Source organism: Emys orbicularis, chromosome 8 (assembly GCF_028017835.1).
Source record: "Emys orbicularis isolate rEmyOrb1 chromosome 8, rEmyOrb1.hap1, whole genome shotgun sequence".
Classification (NCBI taxonomy): domain Eukaryota; kingdom Metazoa; phylum Chordata; order Testudines; family Emydidae; genus Emys; species Emys orbicularis.
The window spans coordinates 23809302-23836590 of NC_088690.1; the positions used below are offsets into that span (position 1 = coordinate 23809302).

Sequence of the window (27289 nt, forward strand, 5' to 3'; positions counted from 1 at the left end):
AGCACACTTCTGTGGCAGATGGTGAATAGCAACATATTTTGTGGCTACAGAACACACAGAGCCCTACTTACACATATATGTCGCTCCACTTTAAAAGACAGGCTGAAAGCCACATTCTGCACTAGCTAAAGCTTCCCTGTAGTATTCAAGGGAAGCAATAAGTACAGCATTGTACAATATTCCAACCTGGATAGGACAGAACAGATATCAGTGACAAGACCAATGCAGAAAGGAAAAAGATGCAATTTCCAGGTCAGCCAAATGGGGGAGTTGGGGCGGGGGGGAAGGAGGGGAAAGAGTACTTAGAAGCTTAAATCTGACTCTCTGCTTTTCATTACATAATAAAGCATTTTCATTTAAGGCATCCTCCCTGTCTAAATTAGACTTGCTATTACTATAGAATATCTGTGATCAACTCTATGTTTTGTAAAACATACTAAATGAACCATATAAGCAAGGGTGTAATTAGAACAGCCACAATATAAGTGGAAAGAAACTTTATTACATGACTTATCATATAAGGAGTACCATCTTTCCCAAAGCACCACTGCTGTTAATGAGGTGTTCATGAGCCTTAGCAACTTTTTCCAATGGATATTCAGGGCCAACTACAGGTTTAAGCCAGCCAGCTTCTATACCAGCAAGAAGCGCGGTTTCACATTCATGCATCAACTTCTGTATAGTGAAGATAGTATTTACTGTAAGTCATGTGCACTTTTAAAGTATATTAGATGTTTATACAAAGTTTTAATCCAAATTTCACAATTAAAATGCATTTTATTACATTTCTGAGATTTATCATAATTCTTCTACGTGTTCATTTAGAAAAATAAAATTTATATAATCTAATAAAATTGTACCCTTACACCTCAAATCAAACCCAACTATGCTATTTTGCTAAACATTTAATTTGCTTAAACTAAAAGTTTATAAGTTATTAGAATATCTCCTCTAAGTAAATTCTTTGAACTAAAAATGCCTTACCTTAGTTGCACAAAATAGACTAACTCCTATTATGCTGGATTCTTTCATCATAGTGTCCCTGGGGTTTATTTCAATTGGACCTCTACTCCCCACGATCTGATACAAAAAAAAGTTTTAAAATAAAAAAAATAAAGACATTTAATCCAAACATTTTTCAACGAATTATAAACTTAATTTGAAGGCAATGACAGCGAAAATACTTACCATCACCCTTCCTCCAGGTGACAGTAGTTGTAAGTCAGTGGCGAGATTAACATTAGCTAGCATTTCTATTATCACATCAACTCCCCGCACATCACTGAATTCCTACACAGAATATAAAAAGAGATAACCAACTGAGAAAAATTCACATTTGGGTGTCTGTGTATATTTCACAGGCTGTAGGTAACCTGGGGTTTCTACATGTTAAGTCTGACATATCTAATGCAATTCTGAAAGTCTATCTTCATCATATTGTGACTTGCTGGGATCTGAGTTTCTAAATGCTCCCTCCCTTCATGAGATAGTAAAGCAAATAGGAAACACAGCTAATACAAGTACTATAGTACAATCTCTTTATCATGTAAGTTGAACTTACAAATGTAGAATTATGTACCAAAAAAAAGCTGCTTTCAAAAATTAAACAATGTAAAATTTTAGAACCTGCAAGTCCACTCAGTCCTACTTCAGCCAATCGCTCAAACAAGTTTGGTTATAATTTGCAGGAGATAATGCTGCCCACTTCTGGTTTACGTCACCTGAAAGTGAGAACAGGCATTCACATGGCACTGTTGTAGCCAGCGCCGCAAGATATTTACGTACCAGATGCGCTAAAGATTCATATGTCCCTTCATGCTTTAACCACCATTTCAGAGGACATGCGTCCATGCTGATGATGGGTTCTGCTCGATAATGATCCAAAGCAGAGCGGACCAACGCATGTTCATTTTCATCATCTGAGTCAGATGCCACCAGTAGAAGGTTGATTTTTCTTTTTTGGTGGTTCGGGTTCTGTAGTTTCTGTATCTGAGTGCTGCTCTTTTAAGTCTTCTGAAAGCATGCTCCACACCTCATCCCCCTCAGATTTTAGAAGGCACTTCAGATTCTTAAACCTTTGGGTTGAGTGTTGTAGCTATTTTTAGAAATCTCACATTGGTACCTTCTTTGCGCTTTGTCAAATCTGCTATGAAAGTGTTCTTAAAACAAACATGTGCTGGGTCATCATCCGAGACTGCTATGACGTGAAATATATGGCAGAATGCAGGTAAAACAATAGGAGACATACAATTCTCCCCCAAGGAGTTCAGTCACAAATGTAATTAATACTTTTTTTTTTTTTTTTAACAGAGCATCAGCAGCATGGAAGCATGTCCTCTGGCATGGTAGCGGAAGAATGAAGGGGCATACGAATGTTTAGCATATCTGACAGAACTACAAAAGTGCCATGTGACGCCTGTTCTCACTTTCAGGTGACATTGTAAACAAGAAGCGGGCAGCATTATCTCCTGCAAATTTTAACCAAACTTGTTTGTCTGAGCGATTGGCTGAACAAGTAGGAGGATTGAGTGGACTTGTAGGCTCTAAAGTTTTACATTGTTTTATTTTTGAATGCAGTTTTTTCTTGGTACATAATTCTACATTTGTAAGTTCAACTTTCATGATAAAGAAATTGCACTACAGTACTTAGGTGAATTGAAAAATACTATTTCTTTTGTTTCTATTTCAGTGCAAATATTTGTAATCAAAAACAAATATAAAGTGAGTACTATATACTTTGTATTCTGTGTTGTCATTGAAAGCAATATATTTGAAAATGTAGAAAACATCCAAAAATATTTAATAAATTTCAATTGGTATTCTATTGTTTAACAGTGCGGTTAATCGCGATTAATTTTTTTGAGTTAATTGCATGAGCTAACTGCAATTAATTGACAGCCCTAGTTATGATTAAAGCTAAGATTTAGTCATGGGTATTTTTGGTAAAAGTCATGGACAGGCTGTGAATTTTTATTTATTGCCCGTGACCTGTCCATGACTTTTACCAAAAATACCCCTGACTAAAACTCTACTTCTGGGGCCCCACTGGTCTGGGGGCCCCTGCTGGGGGGGAGGGAGCAGCCTGCTCCAGTGCTGGGGGTTGACTGCCACCCCGGGACCGCTGCTCGGGCAGTCCCCAGGGCACCCCCAGGACCACTACTTGGGCGGTCCCTGGAGCCAACCACACCGGCTGTTGTTCCGACGGTCCCCATAGTCAGCTGTCTGGGCCGCCCGAGCAGAGGCCAGTGTGGCTGGCTTCGGGGCAACCCCCGGGACCACTGCTCGGTTGCTCTCTGGGGCCTCCCTCAAGACTGTTGCTCGGACGGTCCGCAGGACCGCCGGAGAGCTGGCCCCAGGTCGCTCCAGCAGCAGCTGGTGCGGCTGGACACTGGGCGCCCGAGCAGTGGGAAGTCACGGAGGTCGCAGAAAGTCACAGAATCCATGACCTCCGTGAAAGAATCGCAGCCTTAGTTATGATTTAATATTCTTGGTATCCATATCTTTAAAATTAACAATTCTCCTTTGAGCAGAAATTAAAAGGTTGTGTAGATTTTGCTCAAATGGCAGATCCCTACAGAACCCTAATCTAGTTTCAAAAGAAAAATATAAAGAGCTGTTTACCGAATGTTTCATTTCATAAAAGTTACAAATAGAAAATATCTATCTAGTTCATCTGGCTGCCATCACAGGATTGCCATCTATAGTACATTTTCTAGTCAATTAAAAGGAAGATAATTAATAGAAACCAAAATGGATTTTGAATATTTTAATGGAAGGAGAAAGAGGGTGAAAGATCTATGAAACTTTCAATCTGGTAGTAAATTACCTTAATCTTATCAACGTAATCAGCTTCTCTATGATTAAACATTTTGTGGGCTCCATTTCTCAAAACTATGTTCATTCCTTCTTCAGTTCCAGCTGTGCCTAAAACCTTTAAACCATAAGCTCTGGCAATCTGGCATGCTGCTATTCCAACCTGGAAAAATGAATTACATTTCCCTTTACCATTTATTTTCCCACTCTTAATATAAATATCACCTATCAGTGACTCAGTACTTTACATGTCAAATTAACTTAAAATATGTTTTTATGCATAACAAATCACTAGCATAACTGAAACAGTATTTTGATTTACATTCACACACACACACACACACACACACACACAACACATTGTGTACTAGTAAAGGTGCTGCACACACAACATACCTGACACAAAACCAAGGAAGTGAAAAGTTAAGCCATGTAACAGTATATATGATCTTTACTTCCCACAGACAGACACTACTAACATGATCACCATATACCACAGATAATGTATCACAACCTTGACTCTTAACTGCAGAATAGGTCCATTTAGCATCTCATTCCCCAGACTCCCAACATTACCACAAACAGACGAGACTCCCTAGTCTCACTGCCCCTTCTGCTGAGTCCTGAGAAACCACACTCTAGTTTCAGAAAGCCAAAGGAAGCCCTGCAAAGCGTAGTTGCCAGATATTGTGAGGACCCCAGAGAAAACTCCCAAGCAGGGAAGCGTCAGAGGGTAGCAGATTTTGGAGGGGGAAGTAAGCACATGAGCCTCCATTCTTAGGCAGCAAGTAAAACCACTGGAAGCCTGGTCAGACACTGATCCTGCCAAATAAACATCTGCATTCCCTACCACCACATCCTCTCATCCCTGCTTTATATTTCAGTTGGTGGTGAGAGGTGTTTTATTAGTGCCAAGCAGATGTAAAGTCTTCTTAGTGCCGGAGGACAAGCAGGCTTCAAGTCCATGAGGCACGTCACAGTCTCAGCTGGCTCACACTGACTGCTTACATGGTGTGCAGAATGCAAAACAGAAACGAAGAACAAGCATGCACAAAACTCTGCCTCTCTTTTGGGGTTACTCTCAACCTGGTTCCTCCTGCAAAGGCAGGTTCTGCAACCTATCCTGACCAGCCCTGGAGACAGACACTTCCTCGGCTAATTTAAGTGCTGTTATTCTCTTCTATTGGTAGCAAACAGCCTCATTCCATTTCTGTTACCAACAGAATTCCATCTGCTGCCATTTATGGCTCTGCTAATGAAACTTGCACCCAGGAGTGTTATGTAAAGTAAACAAACTGCCTTCCCCATAAGAAATCCTCATGACCATCACTCTTGCCAGGGGCTTATCAACTGACCTATTTGAAAAACCGAAGTCACCTTTGACATTTACATTTCAAACTAACACACGGCATGACTAGATTATCTCAACATCCAAAAGTTGTTCAATGAACAACCTGAAAAGAATGCAAGATTTAAGGATCATTGTAGAAGCGCATGTCAATGAAAGACGTACCACAAACATCCACGCTTATCACTATAGTATGTGTCTCTTTGCCTACTCTCTTCTCACTGCACTTGCAAATGTTTTTGTAACAGTCTGCAAATCTATAGATGATAATCTTATTTGTGGACCATGTCATTGTAAAGCAAAAACATGTGTGTGTTCCCAGAAGCATATAAAAGAAGTGGAAACAGAAAATCAAAACTCAATTTATGAAAATAAAGAAAAAACATATTGCTGAACATCCTTCTAGTCTAGTATATTACAAGAGATCTGAGTTTTCTCTCATGTGAGACTTTCATAATCAGCCTTTTGCAGCCAACCGAGTACCTCAACAAAACTTGGCCAGCTCGCAACAGTTTTTCCAGCCACTGGAAAGGGGAAATAGAGGCCACTTAAAGTTTAACTATTCCCTCTTACTCTACCTCAGCCTTCTTGTTTATTCAGCAGAGCCAAAGGTTAGCCCTTTTGGAAATACAGAAGCTAGTTGGGAAAACAAAGTCCATTCAGGTATGAGATTATCTCCTCCAACATCTCCCATTTTCTAGCTAGGTTACAGTTAATGGGTGAGAAACAGCACAGAAAGTCCCCATCCAGCCAGTGAGCATTTCTTGCACAACTAAGGACAGTTTGCCTAATTTTTCAAAACACAACTTTTCCTTTAACTTTTCTCTGAGGCAGACTAGCTGTATGGCTCCTGACCCAGCTTCTGACCGTTTTCCACTTTGTGATTTCACCATGGGATGCCCTACATATGATCTAATTAAGTTCATATGACATCAGCATTTGGGGCCATATGTGGTAATTTGTGCAGTTTCAGGCTGCTATATTTTGGATGATAGGATTTAACTTTAAGTGTAAAGAGCCTTCATGACAGAGAACCATTTGCCTTAGAACCAATCACAAAAATAGATACACAAAATACTTGCTAACTTAAGTCTTTTCAAAATACTTACTCCTCCACTTGCCCCATGGACTAGCACAGTTTCCCCTGGTTTGGCATGCCCTCTAGAAGACAAAATGACAGATATTGAACTATTTAATACATTATAACTTGAGCAGATCCTATGCATTGTCTAGCCATAAGATGTAGTTGGGTTATATGAATTAAATATAAATCTTTTTAGATCACATTCAATGCGCCTAATTTTCCTCTCTTTAGTTTTACACTGAGTTAGTCCTGATTCATTCTGGGATTAGAGAAGAGAATCGGTTCTTATCTCTTAATAATTCTAAAAGCTCTCATTCCTGAATGTAAATATAGATATAAGCTACAACAATGGGAGTACCAGTTTCATGGTTGGTATAGGTGTGTATTAACACCAGCCTAATATTCAAAACAACATTTTCTTCAACTTTAGTCTTCCAGGTTTTAAAATAATCTACCCATACTTTTTCAAAGGATAAACTAGATTGCCCAATGCTTTGTTCTATGCATTTATCTAGACTGGATTCCCAGTCCTGATCTCTTATCCCCCTAGCTGACAAGGCACTCTTGTCTATCACTATAGTACAGATTTATGAATCAATACCATGGCGATTGGCAGGGTTAAATACTTAGATAGATGAGCTAGTAGGAGTTCTGCCAACAGCTCCTGAAGACAGAGGTGATGGAAAGATAGGTTACGCAACTGCAACCCCTCGGTTCAATCAAGAAGCAGAAATTATGACTGAAACAAGTCCTATCTAGTCCTTCTTAAGGACAGTGGTGTGGTAAAGAGGGGTAGAAGGAGGAAAACAATTAACTCATTTCTTTCAGTGTATACACTTTTTTATTATATAGCGTGCCCATCCCAGTTCTGGGTGCCCCAGATGCACTCTTAAAAATACATTCTTAAAAATAAAAAGACGGTCAATTACCTCCAGATCACAACCCTCTGACACTAATGTAGGCAACACATTTAATTTAACCCTCCAACGGAATCCCCACCAAAGTCCTCCTCCCATCACTACCCTACCTAAGAAGTCTCCCATCTCTTTATGAAAGAGAGAGATAAAATAGGCCTTGCAGTGTGCCCTGAAAAGGTAAACCATGTAACTGGCTATTATGGATGGCGTGTCTACTCTATAGTTTGTATTTTACGTCTTCAAAAGCAGAAGATACAAACAGAGCATAGCATCTTACTTTTGGAAGAGTGCACGGTAAGCAGTGAAATATGGGATTCCAATGGCAGCACCTTGCTTGAAGTCTAATTTATCTGACAAGGGGAAGACTGTGTCAGCTGCAGCAACTGTATAATCTGCATAGCCACCAGAGATGGTACCATTAGTAAAAACCCTGTCACCTTTCTGGCAGGAAAAAAATAAAAAAGGTTTAGACACAAGTTCCAAGTACTTTAGTCAAAGTTTGTTACGTAACACTTCTGTAAAAGTTTTATATATAATTATCTTCCCGAAAGGATTTTATAAAAATCAAGGAAGTGAAATCTCTGCAACACAATTTTGTATATCCAGATTTCAAAAGGTGTGTGTGCAGATTACATCCTATGTTCTATATCACACACAAAGCTACTGCATGATTAAGGTGATCCTTAATGAACCTGAATTCATCCAGCTGGACTCCACAAGGAAAATGTCAAACATTTTACAAGCTTATGAAAAGCACTTAAGCAGTTTTTGAAGCCTGAGAAGTATACATTCTTAACAGGAATAGTTATTGGTAATAGTTATTGTTGGGAGTCCTTCAACAGGATAAAATCACAACCTCCACACAAATCACCAAGTGGGCTGTGTGAGAAACAGGGAATAATACACATCCCAACACACAGGGTGTTTTAACACTTATTTCCAGCCCTGCCAGCTACCGAGTATCAACTACTTTGGTACTGGTTGTGAGCTGCATATAGCACATCCCAGTTCTTAGAACATGGTAATTTCATGTTTTGTACAATTTTTCCTCAGTTCCGTACATTCTGACCACTTGTGGGTGTCTGACTTTCAAAATCACTATGATTATCTTAGTACCTGCATAGCATGTAAATCCCTGCGCTTTGATTTGCTGACACCTATTATTAGCCAGAGTGCCAAGATCTGCATAATTGCTATGTGGCTATTTCTTACACACCATCAATATGCAAATCTCTCTATTCTGATTGGCTCCTCTATTCAGCCCTTTCAAGCTGTTTGTCTGCAACTATTGCTCTCATCTTCTTTCCCTTCAGTTTAAGCAGAAAATGACAAAATTTACATGAAAAACTAAAAGCAAAGAAAATGGAGCTGTCAATCTGCTGAAACAAAAAGTGTTTTGTTTATTTTTAAAGTTAACACCTCTGCCTTATTTTCCATCTCCAGGCCAGCACGGCTCTTGTCTCCTCAATAACGGTCATATATGACTTCAGAATAGGAGAATCCCAACTCTCTACCCCAATACAGTTTTTAAACAATACATATTCTACTGTTAGTCTTTGGTCAAGAATCTTACTCACCTGTAAGGAAATAAAAGAGAAGGCCAATTAAAAAACCCCACATACATTTATCTTTTAACAGCCCACTTTTTCCCCCTCGCCAAGATATGGTTTAACCAAAGGGCAGCAGGTGAAATATTACCATGAGACAGCAGCTGAGTATTTAAACATTGTTATCAGTAGATACACCTTTCATTTTTTTCCCCTTCATTTTAAGTCTGAATATTAAAAATATCAGCAAAATAATCTCAGGGTCCTTCCTGTCAGTCCAGGACGATGATGACAATAATCACAGCAATCTTGACATTTATAATGCACCTACAATGCTTCAAAAACGTTTCTGGACCAAGACTGTGTAAACAAAACCCCAATCCTGCAAGCAGCACCATGCAGTCAGGCTCCTGCACCGGCGCTGAACTCCACAGATCTCTATGGGGCTCTGTATGGGTGTAAGGGACAGCCCTGCAGAGCCGCTTGTAGGAATAGGGCCACTAATTTGACCCGGATGCATGCATTTCATGGCCAATTAGAGGTCCCCAAAACCCAGAGGAAATTCTGACAGGCCATAAATTATAGAGATAGCAGTAAGTACTGCAACAATAATGTAGGGAAAGCATAAGCAATCAATTAAAAAAGGAACAGAATATAATACCTTGAATACAGTTACATGCTCCCCAACAGCTTCAATTACTCCAGCAACATCTGTGCCAGGAGTGTAAGGTAAAGCTGGTTTTCTAGCATGAACACCAGAACGAATATATGTCTCCACTGGGTTTACACCACATGCATGGACTTTGATTAAGACCTGAAGAGAAAATGTTATTTGTTACATATCATTACAATCACCATAATTTTGCATCAACAGCTTAGTATTATTAAAGCAATTGACTTGACTATTAAAGAGCCCTTAGTATGGATGTGAAACAATTTTGGAAAGTCTTTTGTATTCAATATGTAGACTGCGTTAGAATAACAAAACTAATTAGTTAAATCTGATGCCTGTGACTTTATTTATGTATATGCTGCTCAACCTACTCATATTCAGAATTAAGATGGTTCTGCTTTGGACACTCACTCAATTCATACTCAAGTCATTACCATTCAGTGCAATTATCTTAGTTTACAGCTATCATTTCCACCTGATTTTCTTTCGGATTCGGCAATAAGACATCTGACAGGAGCTTAAGCACTTCAGGTCCACCAAATTCAGAAACTCTGACAGCTCTCATCACATTTCTTCCAGTTGCCATAGTGATCTGAATTTCAGAAGATGAGAAAATATTGCATTAACTTCACAATCCAGTTTTCACTTCAGAGGGAAGGGATCAAACTCCCTACATTTAGACAACAGTTTAAATCAGGGGCTCACTACTGATTTATTTTCATAGAAAAGATGGTCTTTCATCTTACAAATCTTGCAAACGAAGAGCGTTATCACCATCTCCCATGGGAATGTGTGGGCTTTAAAGTGAATCAAACATGTAAATAACTACATTAAAAATATGAGTGAAGTAGTTCCTGTATTAGATATCATGCCATAACATCTTGAGCAGGGTTTCTCAAAAAGGGGTCACCGCTTGTGTAGGGAAAGCCCCTGGCGGGCCAGGCCGGTTTGTTTACCTGCCCCGTCCGCAGGTCCGGCCGATCGCGGCTCCCACTGGCCGCGGTTCACTGCTCTGGGCCAATGGGAGCTGCTGGAAGCGGCGCGGGCCGAGGGACTTACTGGCCGGACGGATCGGACGGACCCGCAGACAGGGCAGGTAAACAAACCGGCCCGGTCCGCCCGGGCTTTCCCTACACAAGCGGTGACCCCTGTTTGAGAAACCCTGATCTTGAGGGAAATGCATTGTACTTTGGGGCCCATGGTTGCATTTTACAAAATGAATTTCCAACTTCACTGATAAAAAAAAAAAAAAAAGATGTCATATAGTGCGTATTCAGCCAGGGTCTAAACTGTAGATTTCCAGCTTCTCTTCCTGCTTGCTATTTAAGACAACAAAAAGCTCCTTGCTCATCAGCCCTCAAAAATAAAAGATACAATGGGGAATTAAAATATATTGGAGGAAACCAGAAAAATTGAATACATATGTATCGTGAGGAGTACAGTTAATGTTTCTAAAAGCTAGCTTGACTATGCATGTTTTTAAGAACATCAAGAAAGGCATACACTGACAGGAACGTGGGAAAAACAGGGCAAAGGTACATTAGTCAGACAGATAAGGAGCTAAGATAATTCTTCCTTTGGATCATGACAAAGGTCCAAGTCTTACAGGGCTATTCAATCTTACACTTTCCCACGCCCTCCTCCTCAACATATAAATTACATCAATTTACCAAAGGGTAATTTACACCACCATATATTTGGTTTTCTATACAAATGTATAAAATACAGCCATGCCTAAATGCCCTGTTTTTAACACTAATCAGAAAGGACAAGTTAAGCCATAAAACATAAGAACTAAGGCCCCAATTTTGTAACTGGAGCTACAGTGGCAAACTCTTACAGGCCCACCATCCATCTGCTGGAATCTGATTGCAGAATCAGGGCCTAAGCTAGAAGTGCTAGCTCTGTACTGAGCCCAGCCCAGTAGACAGGCATGGTTCAGAGCTGGCTGCAAACGGCAATTTCTGTTCTGTGGGAAATGCCAAAATAAAAAAAATTGGTTCAAATAGTCAACTTTTTTTTTAGCTTATATTGAAGATACATAAATATTATGTAATGTTTATATTAATGTTTTAAAATAATGAAGACTATACAAAACATTTCAACATTATAGAAGTGAAACTGACATTTTCCACATCACAAGTTGACAAATATCGACATATTCCTGCTAAATGTCTTGGTTTAGACCATACTGTACTACTGACTGAAAACAACTCTGCCAAAGAAATTTGGCCAGCTTTAGTTATTATATAAGATACTACCTAAGCAATCCTATTATAATATTTGTATGTAAGAAATAACATTTACCAAATATATGCTATTTTACTGGAGCTGTCTCAGTTTCATTACTGTTCTGACTTCTCATCTCAAAAGGCTCCCAACCATATCACACAGCATAGAAAACATGAAATTAAAATTTCTCTCTGAAGCAGTGATCTTTTCCAATCCATGTCTCATCATATTGGTTAACATTAAAATTTCCACTATAATAAAGACGCAACTGCTTTAATATATACTGCACCATGATATTCTCAAAGCACAGGTACTTTTGAAGTTATGAGTACGGGAACAGAAAAAAAATTGTATAAAAAAATAATCTTAAAAAAAAGTACAGGAGTACTTGTGGCACCTTAGAGACTAACAAATTTATTTGAGCATAAGCTTTCGTGGGCTTCAGCCCACTTCATCAGATGCACAGAATGGAACATATAGTAAGAAGATATATATATACATACACTAACTCCTCACTTAACGTCCTCCCACTTAACGTTGTTTCGAAGTTATGTCGCTGCTCCATTAGGGAATATGCTCGTTTAAAGCTGTGCAATGCTCCCTTATAATGTCGTCTGGCTGACTTTACAAGGGAGCATTGCACAAGTTCCTCTTCTCTGCCTCCTCCCCCTCCCTTCCTCCCTCCCAGCACTTCCCCTGCCGCCAAACAGCTGTTTGGCAGCGCTTAGGACTTTCTGGGAGGGAGGGAGCAAGTGGGGAAGCTGCCACCCCCCCACTCCCTAGCAGGCAGGGCCACCCAGAACGCAGGGGCTTTAGAGGCTACAGGGCCCTGGGCTAAGGGGGCCCCGGCCTGCAGCTCTAAAGCCCCTTTTGGAATGCGGCCCTGCGAGCACGGGCCAGAGGACTCAGGAGGGGCAGGGGCAGCAGCGCAGCCTGCGTCCAGAGAGAAGTGGCACATTCCCCTTCAAAGCAGGCTGGAGAGAAGCAGGAAGAAGGGGGAGGAGCGGGGACACGGCGTGTTCCGGGGAGGAGGTGGCGTGGGGGTGGGAAGAGCCGGGCCTGGAGTGGAGCGGGGATGGAAAGAGGCAGGCCTGGAGCATCCCCCAGAAAAGTCAGCACCTGTTCTTCTGGTGGGAAGCTGCTGCTGCGCAAGGTGCTTCCTAGCATCCTTGCCTGCCTCATTGTCTGCAGTGGGCTGTGCCTATGTGGGGTAAGCCAGGGGCACCTCCCCACCACGGTACAGTACTGTACACTATATAATGCCTTTTGTCTGCCCAAAAAAATTTCCTTGGAACGTAACCCCCCCGCATTTACATTAAATCTTATGGGAAAATTGGATTAGTTTAACATCGTTTCACTTAAAGTTGCATTTTTCAGGAACATAACTACAACGTTAAGTGAGGTGTAGTGTATTAAATTGCTCCCCGTAGGAATGTGCTACTTACCGTGTACTACTTACGGCTGCCAGTCCTGGTGCTCTGAGCGGCAATGGTAAGGGGGTGGGGAGCGGAGTTGAATAAGGGGCAGGAGGTTCTGGGGGGCAGTCAGGGGACAGGGATCAGTTGGATAGGCGTTGGAGTCCCGAGGGGGCTGTCAAAGGGCAGGGTGTGGATAGGGCTTGGGGCAGTCAGGGGACAGGGAGCAGGGGGGAGTTGGACAGGGGATGGGATCCCGGGGGTGGGGGGCAGTTAGGGCAGGGGGGTCACACACACAAACTCTGGTGATAAAACAGAAGCTAAATGTAGTAGTTCAAGACAGATACACTAGAGCAGGGATCGGCAACCTTTAGCCCACGGCCCGCCAGGATAAGCCCCCTGGCGGGCCGGGCCAGTTTGTTTACCTGCCGCGTCCGCAGGTTCGGCCGATCGCAGCTCCCACTGGCCGCAGTTCGCCTCTCCAGGCCAATGGGGGCTGCAGGAAGCCGTGTGGGCCCAGGGAAGTGCTGGCCGCTGCTTCCCGCAGCCCCCATTGGCCTGGAGCAGCGAACCACAGCTAGTGGGAGCTGCGATCAGCCGAACCTGCAGACGCGGCAGGTAAACAAACCGGCCCAGCCAGCCAGGGGACTTACCCTGGCAGGCGGCGTGCCAAACGTTGCCAATCCCCGCACTAGAACCTCAGTTACAAACACCTCGGGAATGAAGGTTGTTCATAACTCTGACCAAAACATTATGGTTGTTCTTTCAAAATAACTTTACAACTGAACATTGACTTAATACAGCATTGAAACTTTACAGTGCATAAGAAAAATGCTGCTTTTAACTACTGTATCTTAATTTAAATGAAATAAGCACAGAAACAGTTTCCTCACCTTGTCAAACTTTTTTTTTTTAATTTTCCCTTTTTTTAGAATATTATGTTTAACACAGTACTATACTGTACAAGTATTTGTTTGTTTTGTCTCTGCTGCCTGACTGGGTACTTCCAGTTCCACATGAGGTATGTACATGATTGACCTGTCAGCTCGTAACTCTGGTGTTCATAACTCTGAGGTTCTACTATATTTTCTTGAATCACAAGCTCCTCTTTATGCCTTTTAATCCTCTAAACCTAAAAGAATGAACATGAATAAAATACATTTGCAAGTTATTTTATTTTTTATTTGAAAGCATAGTCCAGGACATTGGAGACCCTGTTTTGCTTCCATAGGCACTGCAAAATGCATTTATCAGTTTGGGAGTCTGAGAACGTCTAAAAAGCAACAAAGAGTCCTGTGGCACCTTAAAGACTAACAGACGTATTGGAGTATAAGCTTTCGTGGGTGACATGCGTCTGACGAAGTGGGCATTCACCCACGTAAGCTTATGCTCCAATACATCTGTTAGTCTTTAAGGTGCCACAGGACTCTCTGTTGCTTTTTACAGATCCAGACTAACACGGCTACCCCTCTGAGAACTTCTAATTCTCATTAGCGCTCTCTCATCTCAGGGTTTATCTATACATGCAGTAGTTATTCCAGAATAAGAATGCCTTTTTCCAAATTAGTTTAATCCTCTTTGGAACTGGATTAAGCCACATCAAAACATAATATTATTCAGGAACAGTTATTGGGCTTTAAATTCACAGCCTACCTTAATCTGGAATAATTTTCATATGTAGACAAACCCAAATGTAAGGTTTTTCTATAGTGCCTATTTACACTTTTCCCAGATAAATTAAAACTGCAGTGAGTTCCCTAGCAGACGTCACAGAGTTCTTAAAATATGACTTGTGTGCTCATTAAATGTCTCTTCCGCACAGTGTGAGAACACTACACATTTTATATTTTCTGTGTAGAAATTTTACACATATACTCTTAACCATAACTGCAATTTCACTTGCAGCCTAGGGCCTAAAAGTTCCAATTGAATAACAGGGGTCTCCACATAAGGGAGATGGAAATATAGGGCTCCAAGACTGTACACAGATTTATTTATACCCTGTTCAAAGTGTATTTGTTATACTTTCAAACCAAAGTTCACTTCCAGGTGCAAGGTTCAGAATTACTCCTGTCTAATTTTCAGTCCTACATTGGAAACTAGGTTTGGCTTCAGAAACACCACACTCAAACAACTAAATGGTGCCCCTGTATATTATTAAGCATCATTCCAAACTGGCTTATTGTTTCAGATCCAAACATCCCAATTGCAAAATCATGGGCATTTCATATTCCATAAAATATTTGTAGGTTTTCTAAATCTGCTAAAGTACTGTCTCCCAATTAAGAGAATCAAGACTGTCTCCAGTAACACCTGATAACATATAAGCTGTTGTCCCTAAAACCACCTATAGGGTTTTCAGAAGGATTGGATCCTCGTATTAAGATATTAAGTCCTTCTAGAAAATTGGTTCTCGAATTGTACAGTTGGCCTCCCTGAGGCAGGTCCAGCAAAATAGATTTTAAATGATAGTCATTTTAAAGACTATAAAAGTAAGGAGTTACAGTGAATTTAAATGCCACTCCTTCAGGCAGCAAAGTAAGTGCTCACATTAGAAGGTTCTGACCCTAACACCTTCGTGCCTCAGTTTCTCCAGCTGTAAAATGGTATCAATTCCTATCTCATATTGGAGTGGTGGGTTAGTTTCAAAGCCTTTTCATAATTTCATTTTGGTGTCTATACCCACATTCCAGTGCCTAATTTTAAGCACTCAAATTCTATCTAAGGGATTTGCCCATGGAGCCGATACTAGAGCCCAAAGCGCTAGATCCGATGACTTGGTCTGCTCAACCCCCCGGCCCACGTTACACAGCTGTTTCCCCCCAAGGTTTCCTGCCATTGCTCCAACGCAGGACTCAGGAGGCTGTCGCCGTTTCGAACACCAGCCCGAACACCGGAATGGCCGTCCCGGGGATCCCGGCTCTGAGCTCCGCGTCGGGCCGCCGCCCCCGACAGCCAGGGGTGTGCGGACAGGACGCGCCCAGAGAGGGAAGAGCGAGGGGAGCCCCCCCGTGCCTGAGCCGTGGCCCCAGCCCGCTGGCCCGTGCCCCGGGCTGGTGGCAGCGCCATGAGGCGCTGCCCGGGATCTGCCCGCTACCGAGGAGCGGGTTAGCCCGTTTCCAGCCAAGCGGCCTCGGCCCGGACACGGGACACAGGGAGCGAGGCCCCGGGGGCGCAGGAGCAGGGGTCTCCCTGGGGCTCCCCAGAGACGGCGGGTCTCCGCGCCCTCCCGCTCGGAACCGGCCCTGCCCTCAGGCCCCCCTCAGTTCCGGGCCCTTTAGCCGCCCTGCGACTACCCCCTGCTCCCGCAGCTAACGGCGTAACCCCCCGGCCGCGAGGCCGCCTCACCTCCCGCGGTCCGACCTCCTCAGGTAGCATCCAGCCCCGCCTCTTCCGGCTTCTACTCGCCGATACGGCACACAGAGCCCCCCCCCCCAGCCCGGAAGTGCCCGGCGCGCTTTGCAGCCGGGCCGGCAGGTTTGGCCCAACCCGGCCACCATCAGCCAATAGGGCGGCTGTGCAGCCTGGGGCTCGCCCGCTTGCCGGTCCCGGCTCTCCGTCCCCGCGAACCCATGGCCGCCTTCCGGCGCTGGAAGGAGCAGCGCCTGGCCCAGGCGGACGAGAGCAGGAAGGGCAGCGTGGACGAGGCCATCGCGGAGCTAGTGCAGCTCCTCAACGGGCAGGAGCGATTCTGCACCACCAGCTCCTGCGCCGGCCGCCTCCTGCTCGCGCAGGCCCCCGCCCGAGTGAGTCCGGCTGCCCGTCTTCCGGCCCCCTCCCTCGGGCCAGGGGCCGTACCACAGACCCCACCACACCCCCGGGGCCGCCTCCCCCTCAAGCCCGCGTGGGGCGAGTGGCTCCCCGGCAGCGCTGGCAGTGGTCTGAGGAAAGGGGGGGTGTCATGCGGGCAGGGGACTGGACTCGATGACCTCTCGAGGTCCCTTCCAGTCCTAGAATCTATGAATCATGGTGCGGAGACAGCGCCGAGCGCGGCTTCGCTCCGGAGACACAAGCGCCCACGCTGTCAGCGCTGCCCAGCAGGCTCCGCGCTGCGCTTCCTGGGGACCCTCCGTCACCTGTGCAGCGCTGGGATTCCCTTCTGGCGCCCACTGTTCTCGAGCTGGGGCTCCCGTGAGGTCACAGGGCCAGAAACCCACCCCATAATAACCCCCCACACACACACACCCCAAGCTCAACTGCCCCCGTGCAGGAGGCATGGCCCTTACAACCCACAAGTCCTGGCCCAGGTTATCCCTAGTTACGTGCATGCTGTAGTCTTTTCTGTCCTGCAGCTACATGGAGATGTTATATCCTGTCCCACCCCACCTTTGTCTCTTATCCAGCTTATGAATAGTTTTTGGAATATTACAGTTAACGTTTTTGGTGTTTATAGCAAATTCACCATGGTGTTTATAGCAGCACTAGAGTAGAAGAGAAGTTTACTGAAAGCATGTGGTTCATTTCTCCCTCTACCTTATGCCGTAGGAAGACTTGGCATCAGTCCTTGCTCAGTTTCATATGATGATCTCATTTTCATTGTTGTTGTCTATGTGATGTAAACTAAGAGCACAGAACACTAAAGTATACCAAAATAAAAGTAGAATTGACACAGCACCAGCATCTGACATTTGAATCACATTATCTGTCTAGGGTTTTAATCTGGCAACCAACTATCATTTTGGGATCTGAGCAACACCAAAAATATAGTGTAGTCAGAGTGTTTCTCCCAGAGGACAAAGTTTTAAATTGGCAGTTCTATCCAGATCCTAATATTCTTTAGCCATTCCAAAGCAACTGATTGTTAAGTCTTGACACACTGATTTGTAGTAATGATAATTACAACCAATCTCCTTTAACAAATTATACTACATGATTTTTCGTGGACTTAATTTTCATCATGCACTCTCCACAAATTTATCAAAACCACAAGTTTTATATGCAAAGTGCAGATTAGATTACACAGAAGAACATGCTAGTTCCTTATTTAAATGTTAGAGATGTAGAATTTTAAGATCCCATAATACACCAGTACAGCACATCTGCAGTTTTGCAGTGGTGCAGCTACATCAGTACAAATATTCCCACTATAAACAGGTCCTTAGATTAGTTGTGTGCATAACTCAAACTCCAAAATGTACGGTAAATAAATTTTAATAGAGAACATTCCCAGTGTAAGGTGGTATGGGGAAAGCATATATGATTGTATTTTGTTGCTTCCCATCATGAGGTTCATGTTTAGATACATCTAATTGAATTTTTCATATTAATCAGTGCGACACCACAAAAGTTCTTTCAAAGATCTTGAATTAGCATCTTTGTGGTTTTTTTCTGCAAATACTAGATCACATTGCTACAGCTGAATGTGGGTGAAATCAGAACACTTTTCCATTAATATTCAGGATTAAATTAAACTACCTGCTTAGCTACTGTTATCTAGGTGGTGTAAATACCTACCTAGATTTGATAGTTTAAAAAAAAAATCACATGAAAGTTATATAAATAAATAACATTAAGATTGTTGATATAGTTATGGTTATTGATCAGAGAATATTTCTGTACTTCCTTGTGTCCCAAGCCAAGAATGCAAAGGACATTTGTTTTTATAACTGTAGTGCTATTTTAATAATTTGTTTTTCATTAGGGTTTCAATGGCTATGAGGTACAGAAGAAAAACTGTTCTTGGCTCATGGTAACGCATCAACTCTGTGCAAAAGAGGATGTGGTAAGATGTGAATAATGTACAACGTTTATGCATAAGTACTTACCCTCTCCTCATCCCAACCATCGAAAAAACACAATTTCAAATAGAAACTAGAAAAGAATTTACATTTTTTCTTCATATTAGTAGAATGATTATGTTCATTTAAGAGCACTGTTTTGTTATTAGGATAAAATTCTGCCTACGTTAGCTGGCAACATTGTTAGCACCTTTCTAGCAAGAGCATGGTTTAAGTCGGTAATATGGCTCCCTTGGTCAATATAAACAGGGCTAGTGTCAAAATTTTGTCTCCTTCTTAAAATAATGAACTAGAGTACAATGTCAGCAGGTTATAAAATCCACCACTTTCAGTTGTTTTTAGTTAGACATTTTGCATGGTTTGCACAAGACCAGCATTTTGTGCTGATTCTGCATCAGCTTTTTTCCTCCTAAAAATATTAATTTAGTGCTTGTGAAGCCCTTTCCTTATCCATAGAATAAGTACAGTCAAGTTTCTGGCAAGTGTGTCTCAATTCTGTATTGAAGGATCACTTCTGTGGTAAGAATGTATTTTTGCATCCATGACCATTCATTTAATTCTGGCTGTCTCCACTGAGGCAAGCAACATAGATGTCAGCTGTAGAGTGACTGATGTAGACACCTCCAGTAGGAACTAGTCTGACACCATAAACTCACTTTCCATAGACCAGACAGTCTTCAGATGGTAATGACTTTGTCACTAGCAGTTTAAATTGAATTAATGGTAGCAATGAAACAAAACTTCCCTCTAATAGGAACAGAGGAATTGCCAGACTGAATCATAACTAAGGTATGTCTAGTCAGTATCCTATCTCAGATAGTGGCCAGCATCAGATGCGACAGAGGAAGGTATGCAGATGCAGGATAATCTGCCTCCTGCATTAGGTTTTATCCTACTTTCTAATAGTCAGAGATTGTCTGAAGCATGAAGTTTAATGTCCCTTACAATTTATCATTATTTATGGTAACTAGATATTCATGTTATCCATATAATAATCTTGTTACCCTTGCTAATCCTTGCAAGAGTTAAATATTCTGAGCTGTGGATATTCTGTCATGCATGATTAATTATCCGGGGGAGCAGATAAGGAAGCAAACACAAATGGACCTCTGTCCTCTTCATTAAAAGACAGACATGCTTTCCGAAAAAGCATATTTGTTATTTTGTATGCAGCAGAAACTCCATTATGATTTAATTTTAACAACTTTCATTTTAAGATTGAAACAGCCATAGTTTACAACTACAAATCTGAACAAATGCAAAAAGACAATGACTTTCTTATGCAGTTTTTTAAATTAAAATTATATCCTAAAAAATGTTTTGAAACCTAAAATCAAATCAGTTTAAGACACTGTTGAACAGTTTGAATATTTACGAACTACTTTGTGCTTCCAAAACTGCCTTTTGTCTCTAAATGCTCCTCTTTACATTGTACTCCATACAATGAAACTAGTTATTCTGTTAAAAAAAAAAAACTGTAAAGACTGCATAACAATAATATACATACATTTAAACTTAAAAAAGCCCCTCTATCTTATTTTTTCTTAGTTTACTTGATATCACCTTCATATAAATCTCAGCAGCCTCTGATTTGCCATCTAGTAGGAGTGGGGTCTGAGCTTACTAGGGTATTGCCATTGGCTCTTGCTAATGGGAACCGTCTCAATTTTTGTATTGACTTCTAGTTGGTAGATACGGTAAAAATGTTCATGCATCCATTAAAGGTGTGAGAAATCTTTACCGGACTACTTTTAAAATTGTTATATTTTCATAGAATACAAACAAAGTATGGAAAATTGGACTGGAAGTCAGAACTCCTGAATTTTGTGTTGAGTTTTCAGCAGGCAAGCTACTTAACCCCATTGTGCCTCGATGTGTATCTACCACTTTTAAATGGGAATAGGAAATTTGAGGAGTAATTAATTTTTATAGCTATCTTTAAGATCCTTTGAGGAAAGGTGTAGGGTTGTTTTTGTTTATAAAACATCCCTTCACAAAAGATTTCTGGGTCTTATTCAACAAGAAGAAAACCATTAAAAAGTAATATTTTAAAATTGCGCAACGTATTATATAACAATGTCAAAGTGGTGTACAGTTTTTCCTAATGGACTGTGAAAGTCAGCCTACATTGATTTGTCAACCCTATTCTTTGAAGAATATACAGAGGAATATTAGTAGTTATATTCCTCATTTATAGGACTGCTGTTTGACTACTGTAAAATCTTCATAGGAAGACTCTTGCACCCTCACAGATTCCCGTTAGAGTCCATGGATATCTGTGCACACAAAAGGATCCACCCACAAGCATCTGTAGGTTCAGAGCCTTAGAATGCAAGTTTCTTGTAGCAGGGACTGCGTAGTGTTCCATGAGACTGAGCACGCTGTCCATGGTCATTAAATCAACACGTGGCAAAACTTTTCTATATAATTCTTTATTAAACATTAGTGTATTTGAAATAAGGGAACTTCTTTCTTTGTCACTCGCATATCTTATCAGTGATAGTCATTTTTTACTAATTAGTTACAGCAGTTATGCTTTCGCTGTTTACTGACTAAGGGTCCGATCCAGCTCCCACTGGGGGTTTTGCCATTGACTCCATTGGGGACAGGGCTGGGCCTCAGACTTTGTAGGCTTAATAGGAAATTACTTTCAGTATTTTCTTATTAAATTCTGAGCCTTTTACAGGAAATTGGTGGTCTAGAAGCAATAAGGTAAAATCCTTTGGTCACAATTATTTCATTTAGTAAGCATTTCGGTGCAACAGGCAATGTAAGTCACTGCGGCCTTGGGGCATACTAACATACACAGACCATTTCAGTCAGTATGACTTTCTTGCCCATTTACTGTCACTGAAAAAACTGTCCCTAGAGTGTCTGCTAAATTACTTAGCCTTGTCAGTGAAACAGAAACCCTTTAAAAAAGTACACCCACCAACATCACTTAGTCTGATCACAGTCAATATTAAATTCTGTTATAATACTTAAAAATTTTCAGACACTGAAAAATCCATACTTAAGCCCAGTGCATGGGCAGACTGCTGTGCCCATTTGAAGCCCTGTGGAAGCCAGTGGGGCTCATGCAGGCACAGCAGGTAACCTGTATGCTGCGTAATGCAGGATCAGGGCCTATGGCATCTGGTTTTTAAGAATTGTTGAGTATCTCCTGTTCCCATTGGCTCCACTAGTAGCAGTGGGTGCTTAGCACATCTAAAAAGGAGGCCATTTATTTAGGGGCCTAACTTTAAGCACCTACATTTGTAAGATTGATACCTTAATAACAAGGATAGTTACAGAAAGAGAATGCTACACAAGAACATCTAAATCTTGTACAATAGTCTACAGGGGAAGATAGGCTCCTCAGCAGTTTTATTTTACACCACTATTACTGGTATCTTAAACTAATAAGAACATAAGAATGGCCCTGCTGGGTCAGACCAAAGGTCCATCTAGCCCAGTATCCTGTCTTCCGACAGTGGCCAGTGCCAGGTGCCCCAGAGGGAATGAACAGAACAGGTAATCATCAAGTGATCCATCCCCTGTCGCTCATTCCCAGCTTCTGGCAAACAGAGGCTAGGGACGCCATTCCTGCCCATCCTGGCAAATAGCCATTGATGGACCTATCTTCCATGAATTTATCTAGTTCTTTTTTGAACCCTGTTATGGTCTTGGCCTTCACAACATCCTCTGGCAAGTAGTTCCACAGGTTGACTGTGCGCTGTGTGAAGAAATATTTCCTTTTATTTGTTTTAAACCTGCTGCCTATTAATTTAATTTGGTGACCCCCTAGTTCTTGTGTTATGAGAAGTAGTAAACAACACTTCCTTATCTACTTTCTCTACACCAGTCATGATTTTATAGACCTCAGTCATATCTCCCCTTAGCCGTCTCTTTTCCAAGCTGAAAAGTCCCAGTCTTATTAATCTCTCCTCATACGGAAGCCGTTCCATACCCCTAATCATTTTTGATGCCCTTTTCTGAACCTTTTCCAATTCCAATATATCTTTTTTGAAATGGGGTGACCACATCTGCACACAGTATTCAAGATGTGGGCGTACCATGGATTTATATAGTGGCAACATGATATTTTCTGTCCTATTATCTATCCCTTTCTTAATTATTCCCAGCATTCTGTTCACTTTTTTGACTGCCGCTGCACATTGAGTGGATGTTTTCAGATAATAGTTGAATTTTTCACAGTTCTCAATTTTAAAAAAGGATTAAAGAAATATTTTCAGTTTAAAGGAAGCATTGGGAAAGGATGCTAGCCAAAAAAGAATTAAGCATGGTGCAGCAATTCAATTTTTTTCCCTAAATATAAGTATAGCAAATTGGTAGCTACTAGTATTTTCTTTAAAGATGCTCACGGGATGTGGGGGAGGCAAGTCAATTAGATATAAGAACACTAGATAAGAACAAAAGGGTTAGAACATTATATAGTAGTAGACTGTGGTGTAAACTGCAATGAATAATGTAACTGTTTCAATGCAGCCTTTATAAACTAAAACCAATAATCTCAATCCTTAAATTTATTTTACATAAACATAGCATACAATAATAAATTATAACTGTATATTATGCAGAATTCTCTTTAATTGCTCTGTGTTCATATTTGCCTAAGTTCAAGTGATCTACATGAAAAATGTTGCAGGAAGATTTTCCAGTTAGAGCCCTAAGTCAAAACTGGGACCTTAGGGTGAAATTCATCCTTTAGAGTATTAAAGCTATGTAACTGTTTATCTATTTTTTCCCCTTGGTGTGCCTTATGAGTTTAATTTCAGTTTATAAATCCTTTTATTTTATCTTATTTTAACATTATCATAGAAGTAGTATAATGAGTCATTTTTGAAACCTGGATTAAAATAAGGTCAAGTAGTTCAGGCCACAAGTTTAACCTATTGTACCTTTTTAAGAGGAATGTGCTTCAGAATCAACATGTCCATGATCATTTCCAATAATGTAAGAAATCAAAAACAAACTATAACTGAGTAGTAGTAATATTTTGTGCTCTCAAGGTTCCTCTGCTGACTGTAGTAAAACAATACTCTCTATGCTGTGCTGACATCATTGGTTTTTCTTATGTCCAAAATAATCAAACAGGGAAGCAAATAATTTTTTTTTTTTTTAAAGTCGAGATCCAGTAGAAATTCATGGCAAGAGAATCAGTTTAATACTTAAAAATCAGCAGAGATCCTCAGCATTATGAGCAATGGGAAGTTAAAAGCAATTAAATAATAACAAACATGATTGTTTGAGCCAAATCATTCCTGGTGTTTTTAAACATTTCACAAACTAGCTATTTTATTATGAAATGTTAATAGTAACAGTTCACCCTTGTAGTATTAATATATTAATGTTCATTGCATTTTCCAGATGACAGCGTTGCAGAAAGCCACTGGTGACACTGTATTCAAATTTGAACCATTCATTCTTCATGTGCAGTGTCAAGAGTTGCAGGATGCACAGCTTCTGGTAAAATTAGATCAACAATGTTGTATTGTTTTGTTTACATTTGTTGCTGCATAAGTAAAAATGTTGGCACCTCAATATTTTAACACTTAGAAATAGACTCAGGAGCAATGTATGTTTAATAACTGGGGTAGTAAAAGTATGTTGATGGAGAAAATAAGGATTAAGATTCTTTCTGCAGATTTTGCTGTGCTTTCTAGAAAATAAAACCACTTAAATGCACTTCAGTCTTCTAGCTGAGGCAGACTGGCTAGAGAGAGCCTGAATTATCTGTGTTGCTTTCCCTGGCCCATGGCAGTGTTCTTTAGAAATTAGTTCACTACTGACTGGGACCATTTGCTCCCAGACCTCAGCTAAGTGGATAATGCTGGGCCTTCTGCCTTTCAAATGGGGCTTTGTAGGCCTGCACAGGATCATTCTGTTCCTCATCTTCACCCTGCCTTGGTTAATATAGGGAAGAAAATCTTTCTACAAACTTTGCTGAGTTCTGCAGAATCTACATCTAAGAACATATCCATCCCACAATTGGCTTCGACTAGCCGCTATTTAAACTGGAACAATGTAGTGCCAAAAGAGGTATGAACTTCCCCCTTTGTCTTGATGGAATGGGTCAAGACTGAAACTACCATCTGTCTTTGTCACTGAAATTTAATTTAAAAGTATTTTGTTACAGTATTAGCATCTGATCCTGTAAACACTTACTAGTGATTGTGGCTCTTAATGCAGTCAGTTGGGACTATGCCCTTTAAAGCTTTTGCAAAATTGGGACCTTAACTTGCAATATAATCCACAGTAAGCTTTCAGTCTGACAAAATATGCATGAACTGCTGTTTAAAATGTTTTTGTTTCACAGCACTCGGTGGCTATAGATTCTGGATTCAGGAACTCTGGTATTACAGTTGGCAGAAGAGGTAAAATTATGATGGTATGCACTATTTTTCTACTTCGCTATAGAATTTAGCAATTATTTATTAACATGAGCACATTTTTAAGTATGTGGGAGATTTGAATAATAATTTAAAAATGACACTTTCCTGACATGGCATATCACTCTCCTCACAAAGAAATACAACCAGATCTTTTCAGGTGGTTTTCCTGTAATGAATGCACCTACTTTTTAGAGCTATTATCTCCTAATGTAATTCAAATGAATACATCTGTGTGCCTCTAGGCTGTCCGGAGTACTCATTGCTTAGAAGTTCCATTAAGTCACATGGGGAAATTGATGGTCACTGAAGAATATGTTGACTTTCTGGTACAGATAGCTAATCGGAAGATGGAAGAAAACATGAAGAGAATTGACAGGTTTGTTAGATTATGTGCATCCTGTGTCACTACATCTAAATCCAGAGAAGTGTAACATTTGTCTGCTAACCAGTAGACCAGGAAGATTAGCCACAAAAAATAATAGTAAAACAGATTGAAAATCTGATCTCAGAGGATTTTGGTATTTTTAAATTATGGATGACCCTAGAGGATCGTTTAATCATATATAAGCAACAGTATCAGGTAGTGGAGAGAAGATTTGTTACAGAGCTTTTTAAAAAGTCCATACAGGACTTCCCATTGTTGCTCCAGATATATGGCATGAATAGCACATTGAGTTCTAGTCTCAGAGTATTAACTTCCACAGCTGCATCTTCATGTGGAGTTTGTGTTTGATTAGATTTTTACAATGTTTAAGGACAGGAGATTCACCTTTTGATGAAGCCAGGAATATCTCATTTTAATCTACAGGAATTTACACATAATTTCCTAATTATTCAGATTAGAATGCACCCATTAACGTTGCTGTACAAATTTTAGTCTAAGGTTCCCAAACTGTGGTCTGTGGAACACTTGCTGGTGACTAGTTACACAGTACTGGCTTTTCTACTCATTTCCAGTTGTGAAAAACAAAAGAGGGTGGGCAGAAGAAATACAGAGCAAAAGGATACAGGACAAAACACTTAATTGCACCAAGGACAGTTAAACATATTTAGATATTTTTAAAATATTTTTCTGAATTAATTGCTGTAGTTGCCACAGGGATGTTAAAGTAATTGCAAATGGGAGTGATGATGGTGCATCTGATTATGAATAGGATTGACCATTAGACGCTATTAAGATGTGATGCAAACCATAAAAGTGTTTGAGATCATCTGTTGTGTAATTTTCAGCAATATGAATGGGACTTTCATTATACATAGGGCATAACTGTCAATTAGATTCCTAGAAGGTCAGAGATTAGACAACTGACAGAGCATGCACAGAACATATGTGCTGGTATCCCTGAGTCCCCCTCACATTACTGATCAGGTCTGCCTTTGGATTTTAGTTAGAATTATATGAAACGTTATACACGACATTTTGTGTTGCCAAAGTGTTAATGTTCTGTTTGCAGAACATAAGCAAACATAATAAATACGTTCTTGTTCCTTTCTAGGTTTTACAACTGCCTACAGTTAGCTTTGAAAACTGAACTCAGCATGAGTAACTCACCTCGTGAGATGATACAGAAGACTCATTCTGTATACACTCACAGAAGAAAAAGAAAACCAGATAAAGAGCCTGGCGTGTGCACCTCTTCAGAGAATAAGGAAGAGTCAGAAACCGAAGATGACCCAGAAGCCAATCTCAATATTTTTTTCTGAAATCTATTGATACAGGATGCCTATTTTCTAATATAGGTGTAGTTATGTTAACACAGATTGCTAGCTTTAATGATACTTCTTTTGTACTGCTCTTTATAAGAGCTTTTATACTGCTGTGCTCTAGCAAGTTATACTGTCATGAAAGTTTATGCTGAAGACAGTGTTCACATAACCAAGCAATTCAGTGTAACAGAATTATGAAATACCCTTTGATTTGCATAAAAACACCACAGAAGCATGGAGAACAGAATTACATGGACTTCTTAAAAATTATGAAATATTTATTAACAGTGAACAGAACAGCTAACAGCTTTAATGTGTACATAGGTATACCTCAAACCGTGTTTGATACATCTCTATAATAAAAGATTGATTTACTGTATGTATTTTCCTTATTTAAAATATCAAACACAAGACTAAGTC

General features: G+C 40.7%; 2 protein-coding genes across 3 annotated transcripts; one reads left to right on the plus strand and one right to left on the minus strand.

The window, feature by feature from the left end:
• Window positions 1–485: 485 nt before the first annotated feature.
• CRYZ (crystallin zeta) lies at window positions 486–16415 on the minus strand. 2 transcript variants are annotated; one of them, XM_065409189.1, is made up of 10 exons: window positions 16378–16415; window positions 13923–14161; window positions 9858–9974; window positions 9371–9523; window positions 7440–7603; window positions 6271–6322; window positions 3827–3976; window positions 1189–1290; window positions 985–1080; window positions 486–675 (listed from the first exon to the last, which is right to left on the minus strand). In XM_065409189.1, the coding sequence occupies exons 3-10, from the start codon at window positions 9966–9968 to the stop codon at window positions 514–516; spliced, it is 990 nt and encodes a 329-aa protein (XP_065265261.1). In that variant the 5' UTR covers window positions 9969–9974; window positions 13923–14161; window positions 16378–16415; the 3' UTR covers window positions 486–513. The 2 variants fall into 2 exon arrangements, with proteins under 2 accessions (XP_065265261.1, XP_065265260.1); XM_065409188.1 differs by lacking the exon at window positions 13923–14161 and having other exon boundaries at window positions 16378–16414.
• A 121-nt stretch (window positions 16416–16536) lies between these two features.
• On the plus strand, window positions 16537–27240 carry TYW3 (tRNA-yW synthesizing protein 3 homolog). Its single transcript, XM_065409654.1, has 6 exons — window positions 16537–16775; window positions 18671–18751; window positions 24138–24236; window positions 25087–25158; window positions 25405–25538; window positions 26659–27240. The coding sequence occupies exons 1-6, from the start codon at window positions 16602–16604 to the stop codon at window positions 26864–26866; spliced, it is 768 nt and encodes a 255-aa protein (XP_065265726.1). The 5' UTR covers window positions 16537–16601; the 3' UTR covers window positions 26867–27240.
• The last annotated feature ends 49 nt before the right edge of the window (window positions 27241–27289 follow it).